General features: G+C 30.5%; 1 protein-coding gene across 3 annotated transcripts; it reads left to right on the forward strand.

Moving 5' to 3' along the window:
• The first annotated feature begins 1,753 nt into the window (after positions 1 to 1,753).
• LOC109609511 (influenza virus NS1A-binding protein homolog) lies at positions 1,754 to 22,173 on the forward strand. Of its 3 annotated transcripts, XM_020026172.2 has the most exons (11): positions 1,754 to 1,882; positions 2,186 to 2,249; positions 15,823 to 16,052; positions 17,097 to 17,300; positions 18,815 to 18,991; positions 19,051 to 19,294; positions 19,349 to 19,613; positions 19,665 to 19,822; positions 20,089 to 20,460; positions 20,791 to 21,135; positions 21,199 to 22,173. In XM_020026172.2, exons 2-11 carry the CDS (start codon positions 2,231 to 2,233, stop codon positions 21,450 to 21,452), a joined length of 2,268 nt encoding a protein of 755 aa, XP_019881731.2. In that variant the 5' UTR covers positions 1,754 to 1,882; positions 2,186 to 2,230; the 3' UTR covers positions 21,453 to 22,173. The 3 variants fall into 3 exon arrangements, with proteins under 3 accessions (XP_019881731.2, XP_049818009.1, XP_019881732.2); XM_049962052.1 differs by lacking the exons at positions 1,754 to 1,882; positions 2,186 to 2,249 and adding an exon at positions 11,732 to 11,749; XM_020026173.2 differs by lacking the exons at positions 1,754 to 1,882; positions 2,186 to 2,249 and having other exon boundaries at positions 15,914 to 16,406.
• The last annotated feature ends 133 nt before the right edge of the window (positions 22,174 to 22,306 follow it).

Raw genomic sequence — 22,306 nt, forward strand, 5'->3', positions numbered from 1 at the left:
GGTTGACGTCTCTAGAGGATCAAAATGCTTTCGAAAAATGGTTTATATTGTAATTATATTTTAATTATATTTAATTAGAATTATTTCCTAATTAACAATAAATTGAAATGTATGGTATTTCCCCAACCACTTTATATGGGATACTCCATATCAAATCGACCACCTGTGAACCTGTTGGTTTTCGTTGAAATTTTAATCTTCTTGTATGCTCCATAAGATTTATAGATTTAAATATGACATCTGGAGGAAATTCTTGAAATTATTTAAATCAAATTGAAAAAAGGGGATAAAACACTTGTTCTAAGTACGAATAATAAATATATATTAAAAAAATTAAATTAAAAATGGCGAAAATAAATTAAATTTTTGCGAAAAATTGAACAAATCTTATTGTGTATTGTTATTATTTAGAAACAAAAAATTTGGATTGTGTTGCTGTTAAATATTTGTTCTTAAAATTTCGATGTTAGAAGTATTTATTTCCTAATTAACAATATATAGAAATATGCTATTTCCCTGGCCATTATTTTTGATTTTTAAATTCTTCATGTAATTTCGAATAAAATGGTTATACCATACCCTATACCTAAATCTAATAGTTTTTATGTTATGTTGTCATTTTTTTTTCCCAAAAATTTTGACAGATTGATGGTCTGTAAAACCTCCAATTTTGAAGCTGGAAAGTTCATTTTTAGCATAAATGTTAACTAAGAGTCATTCTATAAAAAGCTATTGTGAGTACATTTTTACATACAATAATTTTGTTATCTTCAATAGAACATCCTGTATGTTTTTGGATTTTTAAATTGTACATGTCATTCCCAATAAAATGGATATAACTATATTAAAAAAGAAAATAAATTAAAAATTACAAAATTTATAAATTTAAACAAAATATTTAATGTGTTGTTAGATACTTTTCTTAAATATTTGTTCTTAAGATTTCGATGTTAAATTTTTGTATTATGGTATAAATAACGAAATATATCTTTAAACTCTTATATCTCTAAATTGTAAAGTACATTTAAAATGAATTTAATTTTCTAAAATTCACCATAAAATTCTTTATAATCTAAACATTTTAGAGATCTTTTTAATTTTTACGTTCACACTAGAATATTGTTGTGGACAAAATGAAATGCAGTAGGTGTTATTAATTTATTATATTTTTGTGTAGTTTTAAAAAAATTATAAAATGAATAGTAGAATATCTGTAAATTGTAAAGAATATTTTAATTGAATATAATTTTCTAAAATTCACGATTAAATTCTATAATCTACATTTTAGAGACCTTTTTAATTTTTATATTCATGGTTGAATATAGTTGTGGACAAGATGAAAGACAATAGCTGTTATTATTTTATTAAATTTTTGTGTAGTTTTAAAGAAATTGTAAAATGAATAGTAGGATATCTGTAAATATTCTTTAACGGAGTCTAGAGGTTTATTTTTGGGGCAGGCAGCCCCCAGAGAGACTAATATTATAAATCAAAATGTCTTCAATTCTAGAACACCCCAAATTATTTATGCGACCCACTTGTTTATTCTCTCTAGAAAATTTCCTCATTTTGTCAACAAACAAAGTAATTTTAATAGTTCAACAACCACATATTAAATTGTGTGTATAACACCGACAATGATATCGTGGCGCCATCTGTGCGCCGGAGGACGAAACGCCAAGCAAACGCGAAAGAAAACCTCGACCGACCAACAATCCTTTCCGGTGATGATACCATCGGCGCATGCGTGCGGTTTCTTGTAATATGGCAGTTGTTCTGAGCGGTCACATTTCTCATGTAAAAGTGCTAAATTACAGTACGTGTATGTTATAACAGTGACTGGCGAGTGGAAATCCCCAAGTTTTCCGTGCGCGCAAAACATGTAAGTAACGCAACGGCGCGCGACCGCGCTTCAATCCACAATCCGGATAATATCGAGAAAACTGGCGAAAACCATGGCGCACTCACATGTTTCGCCAAAAATCAAAAACATCGCGGACCCGTTGCGACGGGCCCGATTGACAGTCGTGCGGGGGCCGTTTCGCACGTAAATCCGCCACGATTGAAGCGTGTCGCGCGTCCGTTCGCCCCACAGACGTCCGCATTTACCGGAAAGCGTTCGGCGTCGGACAATTCGCGCAACAGCGTTTTGTTTACCATTCGCTCATGCCGAGTTTTCTTGCAGATTTTTCCCCCGACTCACGCCACACACACACACAAACACACCATCATGGCTAAAACGATGAACGGTAAGTCGATTTGTTTTCTGTCCCGTTGCCGCCTCCTCAATATCGGACGACCGGAGGATGTGCTGGAATTCCACCGGTCGCCTTTGGGGTTCGACGGGGGTAGCGGGCTTTTCTAGATGTGTGCCCGATTGTGCGTTTACCTGCTTAACATGTTTCGCTGGACAACACGTTCCTCGATCAGCTCTCCACTTTTCTCGAAGTCGAATGAATAATAGGAGCCAGTTTTGTGGACCACCACCTGCCCAATTTCAACCAAAACTTTCCTGACATATTTTATAACAAACTCTCAAATTATTTCTATTGGTTGCCAAGACGTAACGCTGGACGCTTTTATTTATTAAGGCAGAATTTACGTGGATGCTTTCCAAATTTTTAGAAAGCCAGATTTTCTAAAAAAAAAATTAATAAAACATTTATTATTACGGTGTCGACTTTAATCAGATAACTAATCGTGTTGCCAACTGGTATTGTTTATAAAAAGAACCGATATGAAAGTGGTTTTTATTTTTGTGGTGGAAATTATTTAGGTGCTAGCAAAAAATTATAATTATATTAAGTATCTTTATGGAATGCTGACTAATGTTTAGAATGGACAGTATTCTCATGTAGTTTACAAATAATTTATGTCAGTAGTTTTTTGATGGCGTTGTTAATAAAATGAGCACAACAACAATCATTGTTTTAGTGCATAAAATGTCTTATTGTTGGTTCATCATTGACTTGACCATCCACTGTACTTAGTTAGTTTTAATTAGAAACATTTTTAATTGCGTAGTTATCACTGGACAATTCACTTCCTGATAACGAATTTATTTGTACGCACGTTCAATATTTTAAAGGATACTTAATCTGTAATAATTTTTAGCACCACCATTCCGGTTTTAATCCGCCAACAAGGATGTGCACGTCCACTTTCACCCGACTAATGAACATATTTAGCAAAATTTCTACAAGAAACCATCATATTTTTCCGTTTTGCATGCAGTTAATGTACGATTTTTAAATGGAACAGTTTCCTGCGTTTAAATATAGCGCAATTATGCATTTCATGATTGATCACACGTAGAACACAACAAAATTCGCTTGTTTATTAGTGCCTTCTAAATTTAAAAGTCAAGTACTAGTGATCACATGCTGTTTTGCACTTTGGATTTTTCGTCAGATTTGCTTTTTAACTAACCGAAATACCTCGTTCCCAATCGAAGGATCAGTTTTAATTCAGGTTAAGGCTTTTGATTTGCATAGATTCGCCGACGATTGTTAATCCATTCACGTTTTAATAGTTAGGTGCGGCGTAGAAATTCGGCATGACAATAATGCGAATTTGTTCGATTCATAAAGCGGTGGATCGTTGCACCCGCCGGACGATAAATAATGCCGGTGGCGCTAGTCCAAGCCGTTTAATAAGTGAAAGGAGGCTCGGTTCTTCGACGGAACGGTGGATATTGGCAGAAAGTGTCCGGGTGACAACCCGTCGACAATTATGTTAAATGGCAATTGACGGACGGCAATTAGAAGTGATTTAGCGCCAATTTATTTTTAGCAATGCAATTGTGTGGTTTTTTATTATTACTATTTCTACAAGAGAAACTCGAGCCAAGTCAAACATGTGTAATATTTTTAACTGCGGATATTGAGGGAATTCAGTTGCTTGGTGTCCTTCTGTATTGTCAATGGTTTTGATTGGTTTTTTGTATGTGGATGCAAAACTATTTGAGCATTACTTCCATGACTTTTCTGCCAGTCAATTTTCTAGAAAACTATTAGAAAATTTTAAAATTAAATATTTTAAATGAAATGGATTAATTATTATAAAAAATTAATGTCTTAGAATTAATCATTTTTCAGAAACTTGACACGTATTATCAATCGTAACATTTAAATTTTTCAAAGCTTTTTACAAACAAATTTACTACCAACAATAATGAAACTAAATTTGTTGAATGAAATTAAATCTGTTTAATACTGTGAAAAAAGATAAATATTATAAAAATCTAAATCAATGAAAAAAGTTGATAAGAAACATGATTCTTAAATTTAATTTTCAGAAATTTTATACGTGTTATCTAACATCTAAATTTTCCAATTTAACAAGTTATTTTACTTTCTGGTATCTTGAAAAAGGGTAATAATTTTAAAAATCTAAATCTATGAAAAATGTTGCCAAGAAATATGATTCTTAAAATTAAAAATTTTAATTTAATTCTTAGAATTCATTTTCAGAAATTTGAGATATTACCTAACATCTAATTTTTCCAAAGCTTTTTACAAACAAATTTACTTTCTAACTACAGAAAACCACCGATAGTAAAATTATATATGTAAAATGGAGTTAAATTTGTTACTATTCTGAAAAAGGACATTAATAATAAAAATTTAAACCAATGAAAAAAGTTGATAAGAAACATGATTCTTAAAATGAATTTCTTAGAATTATTTTTTACAAATTTGATACATATTATCTAACACCTAAATTTTCCAAAGCTTTTTACAAGCAAATTTACTACCTAACTGTAAATAACCAGCAATAATAAAACTAAATATGTTAAATGAAATTAAACCTGTTAAATGTTGTGAAAAAGGATAATTGTTATAAAAATCTGAATCTATGAAAGAAGTTGGTAAAAAATATAATTCTTAAAATTAATTTCTTAGAATTAATTGTCAGAAATTTGATACATATTATCTAACATCTAAATTTTCCAAAGCTTTTTGCAAGTAAATTTACTACCTAACTATAGATAACCACAAATAATAATACTAAATATGTTAAATGATATTAAATCTATTTAGTATTGTGAAAAAGGATAATTATTATTAAAATATAAATCTATGAAAAAAGTTGGTAAAAATATGATTTTTAATATTAATTTTCGAGAATTTGATAATTATCTAAAATCTAAATCTATAGATAATCAACAATAATAAAAACTAAATATATTAAATGAAATTTAATCTGTTTATTATTGTGAAAAAGTATAATTAATATAAAAATATAAATGTATGAAAAGTTGGTAAAGAATATAATTCTTAAAATTTATTTCTTAGAATTAATTTTCATATATTTGATGAGTGTTATGTAACACCTAAAATTTTCAAATCTTTTTACAAGAGAATTTACTATCTAACTATATTTTAGGTAATCAACTATAATAAAACTAAATATGTTAAATGAAATTAAATCTGTTTAGTAACGGGAAAAAGGATTGTAAAAATCTAATTCTATGAGAAAATTGGAAAAAACATGATTTTTAAAATTAATTTTCAGGAATTTGATACGTCTTATCTAAAATCTAAATTTTCCAAAGCTCTCTGAACCAACAATAATAAAACTAAATATATTATATGAATTTAAATCTGTTTAGTATTGTGGAAAAGGGTAATAATAATAAAAATTTAAATATATGAAAAAGTGTTAGTATTGTGAAAAATAATAATTGTTATAAAAATCTAAATCTATGAAAAAAGTTGGCAAAACATGATTTTTAAAATTAATTTTCGGGAATTTTATACGTATTATCTAAAATCTAAAGTTTCCAAATCTTTCTACAAACAAATTTACTGCTTAATTATATGTAATCAACAATAATAAAACTAAATATATTAAATGAAATTTAATCTGTTTAGTATTGTGGAAAATGATAATAATTATAAAAATTTACATCTATGAAAAAGTTGGTAAAAAACATTATTTTTAAAATTAATTTCTTAGAATTAATTTTCAGAAATCTGATACGTATATCTGAAACATATTTTTCAGGGTAAAATTTTCAGTGCTGTAAGAAAATGTTAAAGGTATTTTAAAGTTAGCCTTCGTTTTTGTAATATTCCCAAAATGATGTTAAGCAAATTGTAGTCTTTCAAATATTTTGTCAGAAAATTGAAGGTATAGAGGCTTCTTTTACAAAAAAATTGTGTTCATAAACATATAGTTAGTATCAAACATTCGATAAATATAGGTAAATAATATTAATTATCTTTATTATTTATACCAATAAAAGTGTATATACAGTTGTTTTTATACTTTTAATTAAATTCTCGTTCAATTGTAATACTCTTAAAAATAATAAATTCTTCTTCATAATTTTTACATAATCACCGACTGTCTTGTTATCCAGAAAATCGTCAACAACAGCTTTAAATGACAATCAAGAATGTGCGTCATTTTCATTCAATTTCTGCTCAAATGCACCAGTTTACGGTGAACTTCTTAGTATAAAAACTCTGTTACGAACATTTTGAATCCATAGACATACATTTATTATCAGGCACTCATTTAACCGAAAAAGTATACTGTACTTCCTGTTTTTCATAAATTTTGAATAACTATCTAATATGTATGCCTCCTTTCCCATAATTCTCAAACCTTATTTTCAGTGTCACTTAAATTTTAAAGAAAATGTTCACCTTGTTTATGTTTTCAATTAGGAAAGGAGGAAAGTAATCTAGATGAGGGTAGAGGAAATATATTTTCAATATTGGCTCCTATATTATAACAATTTTAATATAATTATCAACTCTCTTATTTCTGAGAAAACCATGAGTAACAGCTGTAAATGACAAGTAAGATATGCGTCATTTCCATTTAATTTTTACATAAAATACTGTGCTACTAAAGTTTTTTCAGTTGAGATTTATGTGTAACATAACTTTACTTCAATAAAAAACGGATTATCAACATTCATGAACGTACTGCTATTTTGAACTATTTTCTGGTTAGTTTAAGAAGAAATTGTGAAATATATTGACAAATTTACGTGTATAAAAAATCAAATTCTCATTTCAATTAATTTCACTTATAGCACAAAATAAGGAAAATGTACCAAAAGTAGTACAAAACTGTTTCAGTAAATTTATTATAAACATAAACATATTTATCATGTACGAGGTTTTATGCACTAAAAATGTTTATAAAAGAGTTTATTATACGATAAAGTAAAGAAGGTATTGGTTTTGCTCTGTTATCTGTTATTTTTAATGATAGAAGTTTGAAAATACGAAAGATAAGACGAAAAATATACTTCATTATATTCGATTACTCATAGTTATCAAAATGCCATAATTTCAAAGGTTCTTTTATTATTTTTTCTTCTATAATATAAAGAAATTAAGATTAAAATATCAATAATAATACTCTTAATTTTCGTGTTAAAAGATTATTTAAAAATTGGTTAAAAAAGTAGTAAAAAATGGAATTATTGAAATCCATTCATTAGTTAATAATGAAAACTCTGTACAAAAATAATCAAACTTTATATTTATTTAAGGAATCGATAGAGATCAGCTGATAACATAAGTAAATATTCAAATTTGTTAATAAATATTGGAAATTCCATAGATTTTGAGGTATAAATTCTACATCCTTAAAACAAAAATGTAAAAATGGATAAAACTGGAACATAAAATAAATTGTCAATCGAAAAACTCGTGCAAACAAAATCGGATTGAAATCCTGTTTAAAAATTGTTTAATCCCACAAACACGAAAAAGTATCGAAAGACCAGCTGTTGACCGAATGCCCGAGTGTGTTTAAAAACCATAAAAATGTTGTACAATGGGCTGCAAAAATCGACCAAACAGAAAAATAAAATGCGCTTTGATCGTCCGATTCACACGAGAGCCGCATCGTATTCCCAGTTCGTGCGTCCCCGCTCTCGATTGACCCATCAGCGATTGTCCGTCGTTTTTTTTTTCTTCAGCAATTGCATTTCGCCGCACGACAAAAAGACATATAAACCCGACCGGTCGCAACGTCGAATCCCAACCCCGTTATGCAAGCGAAATCGATGCGGATTAATGGGTGGCGAGAGGTGCGGGAGACCCAAACACTCACTCACACATACATTTCCTGCTGCTGCACTCTCCTGGTCGAGGACGCGGCGACCTTCGCCGTCGTCTCCCGCCTTCTCTCCCGGCGCAGCCGAATCGATACTCGCTCCGTCAGGTACGGGACGGGGTGCATCCCCGTCGCCGTCGACGTTTCAACGTTTGCCCCCCTGTTGTTTTGTCGATCGACGCCTGGTCAAACACGTTACCGTTGTTCGGTACCGGCGGCAAGGTCGGCGGGAACGGGCCACCGCGGCCCTGCCTGACCCCCTCAATCGGAGATGCTGCGTAATTTCGAGAAAATCGGGAACTCCGGAACGGCAACGTCACGACGCGTCACGGTAAACATTCACGTGGTCGTCGGTCGGAATTGTTTTATGTGCACACTAGGATTTATTTACGACGGAAAAAACTGGCGGTGATGCAATGAATTCGAATGTTTTAGCATGTAGTGCTACGACTTTTTTTTTTTTTTGTTTCGTGAAATCCAGGTCGATTTGATTTGATTAGTGTTATTACGAACGTGCTGTATTATTATTATTCATAAATAAATGCGATGCAATTTTTTCCCAACAAGCTCTCTTGAGTCTGTTGTTTTTGAAAGTAAAGGAATTTTTATGTGTTACTTTAATTTTAATAAGCAGAATATTTTTGTCGTGTTTTATCTAACCTTGTGTTAATCAAAGGTGAATAATAACCGACAAACAAGTGGTCAAAGTTAAAATTTTAACTTCTTTGCAAAAAACAAACAAAGTACATTGTTGTCAACTTCTGCTCATTCAAATTTATAGTACTTGGCCGTAGTGCTAGCAACTTATTAAAATATGACCGTACTATTTGAATTGGATTCTACTATATGCAATATTTATTGCTTTTTCTGTTATTGTTGAGTCCACTATGTAGCTGGTCAATTTAATTTTATTCTTTAATGAACTGCATTTTTTATTTTTCCTTGGACAAAATTATAATAACTTTTTACATTAATATTTCAGTGATCCGTGTCCATTGAGTCGATTGTTTTCTAGAGGTTTTTAGCTTATTATAATTATTTAATAATGAGTTGTAGTTAAACCGTTTCATGTTCTGTAAAAAATTATAATCCAGCCTTACCAAGTCAAGTCAGAGAAACAATTAGAGATTGCTAAGTTAGTCTTTTCCTCTATTAATAAAAACGAAACGGGGCAAGTAATAGCTGGTCAGAAAAATATTATACAAAACATTAATGTTAAATTAAATATTTAGTCAATAAAAATTTCTTCCATTCTAAAGTAAAGTTGATATATTTATGTACACTTCAATCTAAAAAATAAATGTAACATTGTATAGAATAAGAAAATACTTCAGTAAGTCGAATTTCTCCAGCCGCAGGTAAATTCCTCGAGGTTTTTTCCTTTCCGATAATACCTGTCTTATGGCCCAATGGCATTCTCTGTCGGCAACAATTCTAGGACCAACTATCGATTGATTAGAATAATGCCGGAAACTCCTAGAATTTACTTTATGGTGTTTACTTGATTACAACATCCTAAGTTCTAAGTGGAAGAATATTTTACTGTCTCAAAGACAACCCCTACAATGGTAACGCTTATATTTTATAATTTATGCTCGAAAAAGTCGACAAACTTATTGTGGAGTGGTTTAATCGTAGTTTTTTTTGAAAATCAAAGAAAAATCTTTACTCAGACACAAATAACTCACTTTTTTGGATTAAAATAAGAACTTTACATAAAATAATTCTTAATAATAATAATAATAATAAGGTTGTATTATGTACTACATAACATATTTTATAGATTTAAAATTGTTATTTTTGATAAGTAGTGTACTTTAGAAGCATTGATAAATACACATTTATAATTTTATTATTATTAGAATTAATTTTTAGAATAGATTATAAAACATCAGTAAATTAATATAATTTAAACAGTTGCTCTAATAATGAATAATAAATAAATAAATGTGATCGTCAGACATATAATAGAAACTACTAATGGAATATTAAATTTTAAAATTTAAACTTATTAAATTTTAAATTTTGAAATTTAAATGAATTTTGAAAATTTAAATTTTAAAATTTATATTTATTAAATTTTGAAATTTTAATATTTAAATTTTGAAATTTTAAATCTATTAATTTTAAAATTTAAATTTATGAATTTTGTATTTTAAAATTTATATTTATTAAATTTTAAATTTTGAAAATTTCAATTTTAAAATTTAAATGTATTAAATTTTCTGTTTTGAAATTTTAAAATTTAAATTTATTATATTTTGAATTTTTAAATTTATTAATTTTAAATTCATTAATTTTGAAACTTTAAAATTTATATTTGTTAAATACATTTTAAATTTTAAAACATAAATTTATTAAATTTTAAATTTTAAAATTTAGATTTATTAAATTTTAAATTTATTAATTTTAAATTTATATTTATTAATTTTAGATTTATATTTATTAATTTTGAATTTTGAAATTTTAAAATTTATATTTATTAAATTTTAAATTTTGAAATTTTAAATTTTAAAATTTATATTTATTAAATTTTAATTTTTGAAATTATTAATTTAAAATTAATGAATTGTAAAACATAAATTTATTAAATTTTAAATTTGGAAATTTGAAAATTTATCTTATAAAAAAATATTTAATATAATTTATTAAGTAAAGGGGCATTTAAAACATTTTATTATTAATTTTAAGAAGATTTACTATAATTTTTTTCATAATCTTCCTGTCGTATCTCTTAATATGAAGTGATGGATAAACAAATTATACATTGAAAAAGATAAAAGAAAAGGAAAAAAAGAAATATAGGACATACTTTAACCTTTTCAGGAACTAGTACTACTATAATGATCTATAATATTTTGTGATGTCAATTTTAACATAGCCACCAAAATAACTGAATTCCCTCTCAAAATTAGATTTATCAAAATTAATAGCCAAATCAAGGCAAGACAATTTTCTCTCAGATCTATTATATGTTATGTTTTTTACAATTTTAATATTTTAAATAAATTTAACAAATAAATCGATATTATTTTAATACATTTCTTAAATTATCTTAAGTCTTAATATTTTATAAGCATGTATGGATTTTTCAATATTTTTATTAGAATATTATTTACAAAAAATTCTATTTATTAGACAGAAACACAAAGTTTATTCACATCAAATTCCACTGTAGTCCGGTCTGGTACAAAAAAATCATTTATCTACAGGAAATTTTTGTAACCCCGTGTAATAGTCCAGATAGTGTTGAATTCCAATTAGATATAACTGGTTAGACCAGAACCGACTTATCTAGACGGTGCCCAGTAATGGAAACAAAATTGAACGTAAAACCCAGCTTAGAACTCAAAAAACTAGGTTCATCAAACAAAGATATTTATATTAAAATTAAGATAATTAATTTTTTGCATGTGTCGTATATATATAATTTTATCTGATGGACCATTAATGAACACGTCAAACCCAAAATTAAAGCAGCCAATTAAGAGTGAGACCAAATCTTATCTAATTGATGGTGGTGTTTGTTGTGATAGAAGTTTGAAAGAACATAAAATTAGATCTTATCTAATCTTCCCACAATTAACATTTTTTTATATTCATTATTGTTTTTGCATTCAGTGCCGTGCAAAAGTTTTAACCGTCCAAACGCCCCACTAAATAGGTTAGTAAACGTACAATAATTTAACAATTATTTAAAATTAGAAACGTTCCTCTCCGGGGGAATTACCGATTTATGTACCGCACTCGCAGATTACGCTGGTGTTTACACGCCAGGCCAACGTTTTTAAAATTGTCGGAAGTTAATTAAAACCACTGAAAAACGGTCGCCTATTCCTGACCCTACCATCAGGAAGTTATTTCTATTAGTGGATGTGTCTTTTTCTTAAATAGACCGCGGTTATCTAATATTACGTTTGTTCTCGTCGACCTGTCGTCGTCTGTGCCAACAGTGCGAGAATTAGCACAATGGATGCTAAATTTTTCGTCTCGACGTTACAACTATCGTCCTGGTCAATTGACATTGACCCAATTCGTGGACCACGTGGATGATTTAAATTTTTCTAAAAGTGCATGTCACATCAATATCAGCTAATCTAATTGAATTATTCTGCCTTTATCAGACGATTACTTCAATGATTATATTATAACTTAATAAACACACACTTTTATCAGGTTGTAAATGTATTATTTATTATTTTACATCAGTCACGCTTAACAAGTGTTACTAACATCCCAATAAATTGCTTGTACGTATCAAGTTCCAAATCGTGTCGTCGGTCTTAATAATATTATTACGTAGTTTCCTAATAATTAAATAAACTGACTGAAGGTCGCCATATTTCGTCGTTCCTTCTACACCTCCGAATGATTTCCAATACCGTTTTTATGTTACCGGTAACTTTTCGGTTAATAAATTTTAATAAATCGGCGAGTGTATTAAACGACACAAGGTTATCACCATGGTAAATCTCGGGAAAGTTTATCGACCTCACTAAATCGAATATTTTCTAATTCACACGATTTATTCAAACTACGCTCCGTATCAACTCGTTAATTACAAACGCTAAAGTTTTACTTGTGTAATTGGATTGTCGTGGGCTAATTTACACGGGTTTATTAATTGGACGTCTGGAAATGAACGTGACATTATTTTTTTCAATATAATTAACGTTTGTTACAACTTCTTTTTACCAGACAAAAGTCTGTGTGTACAATTATTTGTTAATTAGGTCTAAACAAAACTAGTTTCGTTGCCAAATTACCGAATCAATTTTATTGTCGCAAATTAAAAACGGTTCTAATATTAATTGGAACATGTCCCGTGTGTGGGATGCTGGTCAGGAAGTTCACGTGACACATTTTATATTGGCTCGGACACTCGATTCCATTTTCTGTTGATATTCGCGTTATTTTCTTGGGTTTATTGAGTTTGGTCATCGCCTGATTGAATTGTTTTGGCCTCCAACCAGTATTTGAAATAGACATCAATTATTCTGGGCACATGATCCACAGGTGATTGGTTGAATGACAAACCAAAACGTAAAAAAATATTTTTAACCTGTGTTCGACTATTTTTGCAATGTTTAGAATGTCTAACAAGTTTTTTCTTAGTTTTTAATTTTTCTTTTTATATTTTTTTATACAAAATCTCGTATTAAATTAATTATTGTGTTTATACTAAATATTTATGATTTTTACAATTTTATGAAGTTTTATTATTATTTATAATTTGAAAAATAAATTTTAGTAAACTTTTATACATTTATTGTTATTATTATTCAACTAATTATTTAAAAATATATTTTTTGAAATTTTATTTATTCTCTAATAAAATTTAACAATTTTTGAGTCATTTTATAATATATTATTATTTATATTTATTTAATACTAAATATTTTAAAATTATTAATATTTTTTTGAATTTTCACAATTCTGCGGAGTTCCCCTAATATATAGTTTGAGAAACACAATGTAGTAAACTTTTACACGTTTATTATTATTTAAATAATAACGAAAAAACGTGTTTTCTATATATTTCTTATAATTTTATTTATTTTCTAATAAAATTTAACAATTCCTGAGTGATTTTATAATATTTATTTTTATTTATTTGATATTAAACTTTTGTACGTTTATTGTTATTAATGTTTAAATAATTGCCAAAAAAACATGTATTCTATGTATTTTTGTAATTTTGTTTATTCTTTAATAAAATTAACAATTTTTAAGTGATTTTATAGTATATTATTATTTTTATTTATTTGAATTAAACTTTTGTACGTTTATTGTCATTAATATTTAAATAATTACCAAAAAAACATGTTTTCCATATATTGTTTGTAATTTCGTTTATTCTATAATAAAATTTAACAATTTTTGAGTGATTTTATAATATAATATTATTTTTATTTATTTGATATTAAACTTTTGTACTTTTATTGTTATTAATATTTAAATAATTACAAACAAAAACATGTTTTCTATATATTTTTTGTAATTTTTATTTATTTGATATTAAATATTTTGAATTTATTAATATTTTTTTGGATATTCATAATAATAATAATAATAATAATTTTATTATTAATATTTATTTCGATATTTACAATTATGCGAAGTTTACCTAATTTACGGTTGAAAAACAAATTTTTATTATTATTTAAATAATTGCCAAGTAAATCATGTTTTCTTTAAATTCTTTGTAATTTTATTTATTAGACATTAAATATTTTGAATTTATTAATATTTTTTGTATATTCTTAATAATAATAATAATATTTAACAATATTTGAGTGATTTTATGAACGTTTATTGTTATTATTTAAATATTTCACAAAAAAATCATGTTTTCTATGTATTTTTTGTAAGTGTCAGTAATAAAATTTAACAAATTTTGAGTAATTTTATAATAAATTATTATTTATATTTATTTTATACTAGATATTTCACCTTTTTTTAAATTCTACTTTAAATTTTTGTGAATTTCTCTTAATTTATGATTAAAAACCAAATTTTATAAACTTTTAAACAATTACCAAAAAATCATATTTTCTATATATTTTTTTAAAATTTTATTTATTTATATTACTATTATTATTATTTATAATTTTTAATATTTTCATATTTTTGTCAAGTTTTCTTAATTATAGTTCTAATAAACAAATTTTAATAAATATTTGTACATTTATTATTACTTTTTATTTATAGACTTTTATAGTTTATAGGTAATAAGTTAAATTAGGAAGTATATCAAAAAATGTTGCTCGAGTAAATGTTTAAAAATTACTATTTCAACAATTTTTTCAATTAAAAAAATTTTTTGACTATTTTTGGAAAATTTCAATATTTAATGTGTCCAAGACATTTAATAAAAATTTCTTTTAATGTATGATTAATTCGTGAATTCTTCTATTTTAAGATTTCACAATTTTGTAGAATTTTTTTCTTCAATTTTTATATAATCAAATATTTTATATATATTTTACAGTTGTACAATTTGTACATGCTTACGTGACATTTAATGTTTTTAAATATGTTACAAATTTGTTCCTGACTAATTGCTTAAATGGAAAGAAATAAAAAAAATAACATTGCATGAGTGATATGTTCTTTGTAAATTTTACACGCAAGGCTAACGTGGAATAGAATCAAAACGATAAAAACGTGCCATTAGAACGAGCACTAAGTTTTTTAAATCCACAATGATTAATCTCGTTAGTTCGAAGTGAGACAAACTGGATTTGGTCGATTATATCAAGGATCAATAAAAATAAATGTAACTTAATCATATGCAATAACTAAAAGTTGACGTTCGCTGTAACTTCTCATTGTCCTTTTTTTAAAAAAAAAGATCGTTATTCAATAACGATTTGGGCGATTCCACGCAACGACATTAACCACTTATTCCGGCACTTAATATTTCATCTAAATTACTCTGCGTGTGTCAGTGTCAAGGGACATTTGTGTCATGAATGTCAAATCGATTTGGGAAGAGTCCCATCGAACGTGTCACATTAATGTGTCTCAATAGTACGTCAGTCGATCGGTTTCGCTAAGCGGAAAACTCAACTGGTACTTGACGTGATTCCATTAATTGTTTAATCTCGTTTGTCCCGAAGGAGAGCGACGTCGCGCCGTCCTTCAACTTCACGCAAACGGCGTAGTTGTCCAGTGAACGTGCACCAAACCGCCATCCTCGCATCCTAGGCGATATTAACTCGAACAATTTTTCAGGCAACTGCACGATAACACCGAACGGCTCGGTCCCGGTGCCGGAACTGCACTCGCGTCCCCAGTCCGAAGACGAGGACGACAACATGCACGTGGTGGAGGACATCGAGGGCGAGGAGGACGGCGTCGAGGAGGCGGCGCTCGAGTTCATCGACGAGACCCACCAGTCCACCACCCTGGCGGCCCTCAACAAGATGCGAAAAAACCGTCACTTCTGTGACGTCATTCTTCACGTATGTGCCTGACCCGCGTGGTGCAATCGGACATGTTTTACCGCCGGTCACTGTTGCACCCAGTTGATCTAGCTGCCCGGCCCGCGTTATTCGCCTAGTTCCCGTAAACACGCCGTCGACACTGTTCCTTTTCCATAATTAACCCGTTTTAGTTAGTAGCACAGAAATTATAGAAAAGTTATGGTAGCTGGTGGAACTGCGAATAGCGGTGTGCCCGATGATGATGTTCGTTTGTTAAATTCACTTTTGGACCCAGTGACCAGCCGGTAAAATTGTTATTGACCACGGTCAGTTACACACTACTGGGCAGCATATCAAAATCTTCAGTCATAAATTCAATTTTAATGACCAGTAGTGAGTAGTTTTTAAGTCATTTTCTGATACAGAGTAGATTTAGATAAACCCTAATAGCACCCCGTATTGCCAGCGTGTGCCGTCGAATAACCCGGTCTTATTGCCATGTAAAACCATTTACTTTTATCTCGAATCAGGATCGGGAACGTTGCAATTAAAGAAATACCTCGTTTAAATGTCTCCACGTAAGATAGCAACAGCCACTATATTTATCTACATGTTTTGTTTAATAATTATTTGCGTGAACAATGCCTCGTATTGAAATATCACGTACATTTATTATTCGTTGCGGTTTTCTGGTATTACCTGAGTCAACATTTAAAATAAAATCACCATGGAATAATACCATTTTATTCGCACGGCACAAAAAACCTTTTATAACATTTTTTTACAGAAAGTTAGGTAAAAATTTCTCAAATCACTTTTTTTCGTACAGTAAAAATTACTATTGTCGTTCTTTCAACTAGTTGTGAGAACGTTTTAATTTTTTCTGTTTTACAGAACATTGCGTGAAGATAGGTGATGGTAATCGCTTTTATTTATTATTTAATTTTTTTCTTTGTACGAAACGTCCAACCCGTTTTTTAATGTTCAGATCTAAAATGAGTACAAAAATGAAAAATTCATGTAAACCTAAAACCAAGTACGGACAACCAATTTTTCATTGTCGCCTTTTGTTTGTACGTATAGATTGGCAACATAGAGGTGCACGCCCACAGAGCCGTCCTGGCCAGTGCTTCCGCATATCTGTTCGAGCTGTTCTCCAACGACCAGGACCCCAAGAGGTTCGAGAACGTGGTCACCTACACCTTGAATGGAGGCTTCGATCAGAACGCCATGTCCACCCTCATTGACTACGCCTACACATCCACCCTGCACTGCAAAAACAGCCAGGTACTATTTTTGTTTGAGTGAAGGGGGTTATTTCGAGGCTTCATTCATCCACTTGTAAATAAACCTTTCTACAATTATTCATTTTGGATCTAAATCAAAACAATTTCTAAGCATGGATTGAAAAATATAAATTTGGGGAATTTAATTGATAACTAAAATGTATCTAAATTTGATAGTTTTTGGTGTTTTAATCTAGACTTGATAAATTTGTAATTGGATTTAAATCTAGCTTTTATTCTGGCCAATCTAATTTAAATGTGGTATTTAAAGTAAAATCACTCTCGGTTTTAAGATGTGTTACAAAAGAGCAAAAACTAAAAAATTCTAATTCTAATGTCTATATTATTCCTTTGTTCACCACTCTATAGTTGTTGACATTTAAAAATATTAGTTCATTAATTTAAGTATCACAAAATTTCAGTGTCTTCAATAACTTTCAATAATACATGTGAATGTTGCTATTAACTCAATTGAAAAAAGGTTTGGACCAATAATTTCATTTCAATTTTAGAAGATGAAGTAAAATCAAAGTATTTTTTACATTTTATTTAAAATAGTTTTTAACCATAGATTCAAAGAAATATCTAAATTTGTGGAATTTAATTAGTAACTAAAATTTATCTAAATTTGATAGTCTTCAGTGTTTTAATCGAGATTTAATAAATTTTTAATTGGATTTAGATTTAGCCTTTATGGGGGCCAATCGAATTTGAATGTGGTATTCATTTGGTCAATCAAATCAGATTAATGTATGAGTTTAAAGTAAAATCACCCTCCTTTTAAGATGTGTGACAAAAGAGCAAAAACTGAAAAAATAATGTTTAATTTTAATTTTTGTACTATTCCTTTGTTCACCACTGTATATTTATTGAGTTCTAAAAAATATTAAGTCATTAATTTTATGTTGTATCTTGTTATGTTGTCTCTTTAATGTATTTCATTATAAAATAATATTTAACTGAACTAGTTAACATGGAAAATATTAAAAGGATTTCGTTGTTTCCAATCTCAGAACTTGATAGTTGGTGTCTTATTACAGTAAAATCAGTATGTAGTAATAAATATGTATAATGTGTAGAATCCTGACTGTGAATGATTGTTTGTTTAAGCGCATTGTTTATCACTTTGTTGTTATATTAATCATTTAAACATCAAATATATTATTTTACGTTTATCTTAACAAAGCTAAACAGATAAAATACAAAATGTTTTAAAAATAGATTGGTATTGTGAGGTGGTAAATTAAAGGATTATTTAGATAATTAAAATAAAATTAATAGAAAATTTATACTTAAAAACTTCTAGTAATAAATTTTCTCACAATCTGATACAATTTTTAATTTGAATATTAATGACTTACAAAAGTATTCTTATAAAATGTTTCATTTTTAATTTATTAATTGTTAATTTATATTAAGTTCTCTTATATCAGTTATACCATAACATATTTTGCTACTTAGTCAAGAAGTCGTTTCTTGCCTTTTTTGAATATTTTTTAATTAAATTGCTTTAAGGTTAAAGCGGTGTTCCTGGCGGCGAATCACTTGAAGATGGAGCGGGTGACCAAAATATGTGCGCAGCACCTCATCAAACACTTGTCAGTGGAAAATTGCATTGAGATCCGTTCCTTGCCCGGCATCGCCAGAAACAAAGAATTCATCCAACAAGTTGACGCCTTCATCGCTAAAGAGGTATTTATATTTCGGAACACCCAGTTGAACTCTTTTGACTCTTCCATTTATGTTTTTAGTTCGCCAAAGTCAGCAAAGTCAACAATCTACTGAATCTCTTCTGTGCCCGCATCGAAGTCCTCAACCAGTCCAAGGAGGAGCGTTCCCACGTGAACCAGAGCTCGTTGTGTCGACTGGTACTGGAGTGGATTAAAAGGCAGGTGACTGAAGAAACCCTGAGTACGGATCAGCTGTTCGAAAAGACTTTCATGTTGTACCTGGCCATTGACAACTCCTTGCAGGATTGCGTCATTCTACCCGCTGGTAAGTTTGCTTAACGACAATCCCCGGCTAATTTTAATCGTTGATTCAATTCAGGCGATGTAAGCGACACGGAAATCGTACAAGACTACAAAAAGTTGTCGATGAAAAACACCCCATCGGGTGGCAAACCGAAGCGCAAGGCCCTACAGCAACCCTCCAAGCCCAGGGTGCTGATTTACAACAGGGAAATCGGCGAAGATCTCGAATACGAGGTCGAACCCGACTGGAACGTGATCGCCTACGACAGCATTTCCGAACACTCCTTCTTGGCTCTTGTCACCGTGGGCGGCAAGTTGTGCACTCTTTCCATACAATTAAGGTAAGTGGTGGTTAACGGTGCAGATTCTGGTTACTAAACATGCTGTTGCAGACTGAACACGCCACAGACACCGTCACCGGTGCAAACGCCAGACGCAAGTCGACAAGTCAGCGAAGAGAAACCAGATCTTTACTGCGCACTCTCCAACATGACCTCCCAGAGGTGTGCTGTCGGTTGTGCTAACTACCAAGGGACGCTCCTAGTATGCGGTATGGATTTTGACCTAAAGTTGGGCTGCACTGATAGTACTTACGTACCAGAAGTTTATGAATTTCCAGTATTTTACTTAAAATATTTTAAAATCCTAGTATTTGTAATTTTATAGAATACTTAACACAAATTCATTGGTACTTCATAAACCTGTCTTAAAAATTATGTGCTGGTACCATTACTAAATCATATTGCTAAACTCTGTCTTGGCATTTGCCACCTTTTCTTCGTTTTCAGGAGAATTAATTTACTTTTGTCCTTTTAGGAGGTTACGATAGAACAGAATGTCTGCGGTCCGTTGAACAGTACAACCCGGACACCAACACGTGGAAGATACTTCCACAAATGCGTGAAAGCCGAGGCAGAGCCAAGATAGCAGTACTGGATGATAAAGTTTACGCAATTGGCGGCAGCAACGGAACGACCGAACTGGATTCTGTCGAAATTTTAGACATGAACGCGACCAAATGGGTCAAAGCCCAGAAACTGTCGTTGGCTAGAAGTAACATGGGTGTGTGCACGTTGGATGATTTGATTTATTGCATTGGTGGATGGAACGGACAGGTGGGAATCAAGCAGTGCGAAGTGTATAACCCCAAAACGTCCCAATGGACGCCAATCGCTTCGCTTAATATTGGTAAGATACAGATTTATTCAACAAAATAATCCTCATTATACTCAACAAGTTCATGCCAAAGTTTATACGGTGGGTGAGGTAGAATTTGTCAATACATCATCTTCCGTTGTCATGAAGAAGCAGAACGTCTTTTCTGTTGATTAAAGAAGTTCGTCTTTAAGTAAATACGTCATTTGGCTTAAGACATTATTTACATGCTGTTTCACCAGGTTTAGCAGCTTCAAACCACTGTCCAGACTGGCGAGAATTGTTCTAATTTTGTTATTCACATTTATTTTACGTATTTGTCCAATTTTTGATGAAATTCATTGCACGAAATGTCTTTTTTAGGTCGTTACCAGGCTGGAGTGACCGCATTGAAGAACCTGGTGTACGCGATCGGCGGCTGTGATGCTTGGAACTGCCTCAACTCCGTGGAAGTCTACGATCCGGAGAAGGACTCGTGGAGCGTGGCCAAGCCGATGAACACGGCCAGACGTGGATGCGGCACTGCCGTCTTCAACGGCCGCATCTACGTGGTCGGCGGATCGGACGGTTCGCATTCGCTCAACTCCACGGAGATCTTCGACGAGGCGAGCGAATCCTGGATCCAGGGTCCGACCATGACCACCCCCAGGGCCAACGTCGAAGTGGCGGTGGTGGGCGACAGGCTCTACGCCGTCGGCGGCTTCTCTGGTAAACGATTATAATTATAATTATACTGTTTAACCTCATTGAGATGTTCTTTTGTGTTCACAGGTAAGAACTTCCTAAACACCATCGAATACCTCGACGCCAAGTCCAACGAGTGGACGACGTTCGTGCCGAAGGGCACGTGCGACGTCCCCGTGCACAGGAAGCCGCGCAGCCGACGAAACTCGTCGAGAAAAAGCATATCGGAAGACAAGCAAAAGCACTCGAACGGTACCAATGGCATTCCGACGACGCCACGCGAGAGCGTCGTACAGGAAAACGGGACCACGGATATCACATTGACGATGGCGTCATCTTAACCCATCATAAGTTAGAATAATTTATGCTAACGTTAAGATAGTTTTAATGGAATAATTGGACGTCGGCCGTACGTCACCAAAATTGGGAATTTTTTGCGTGACGTAATTCCGGTTGTCCCTTAACTATAATCTACTTTAAAATAAAATAAAAGTATTATATTCATATATATATAATTTAAGAGTCACTTGCCCTGAAGTTGTTACGATTACTTATATAAAGTAATCAGATGGGGCATTCATCATACCATTTTTTCATCGTTACTTGTTAAGTTTTTTTAGTGCTGTTGCGAAATTTTCCTGTTGTATTCCATAACGTGCACAGGAATTTATAAATCTATGCATAATCTACCATATATGTGTCTTGTGATTAGAGATATACACTGGATATGTTTAAAAGAGGAACAGAAAATTTTATCTATATACATATTATAATTGCAGAGCTTCGTATAGTCTATGAATTATACTTCCTGATTTAACTTTCATATTGATGTATAATAATCGTTTCAATAAATGCTTTTGATTGTTTAACTGGGGAAGTCCAATACATAGAACTTAATTATAAGTTATGTTTTGTAATTCGATTTAGTCGATTTCATTCAAGTTTTTGATTTGAATCGAAGTATAAAATCTTTAATTATGTTTGCTCATTGTAGTGTTAAATCATCAAGCAGTTTTTTATAAGTGTATATTGAAGAAAAGAAAATATATATTTTAAATACTCTTTTTATTCATATATATGCAATAAACAAAATATTGTTGACCACCAACAGATTTTTCCAAGATTATTAGATTATATATAGAATGGAATTTCTAAAATAATTGTATGTGATTTAAGTAATAAAGTAATTCTAGCC

Source organism: Aethina tumida, chromosome 1 (genome assembly GCF_024364675.1).
Source record: "Aethina tumida isolate Nest 87 chromosome 1, icAetTumi1.1, whole genome shotgun sequence".
Taxonomy (NCBI): domain Eukaryota; kingdom Metazoa; phylum Arthropoda; class Insecta; order Coleoptera; family Nitidulidae; genus Aethina; species Aethina tumida.

Coding starts and splice junctions, on each gene's coding strand:
- LOC109609511 (XM_020026172.2), top strand. Junction 19,295..19,348: donor TTGCGTCATTCTACCCGCTG/GTAAGTTTGCTT, acceptor GATTCAATTCAG/GCGATGTAAGCGACACGGAA. Junction 19,823..20,088: donor AGGGACGCTCCTAGTATGCG/GTATGGATTTTG, acceptor TTGTCCTTTTAG/GAGGTTACGATAGAACAGAA.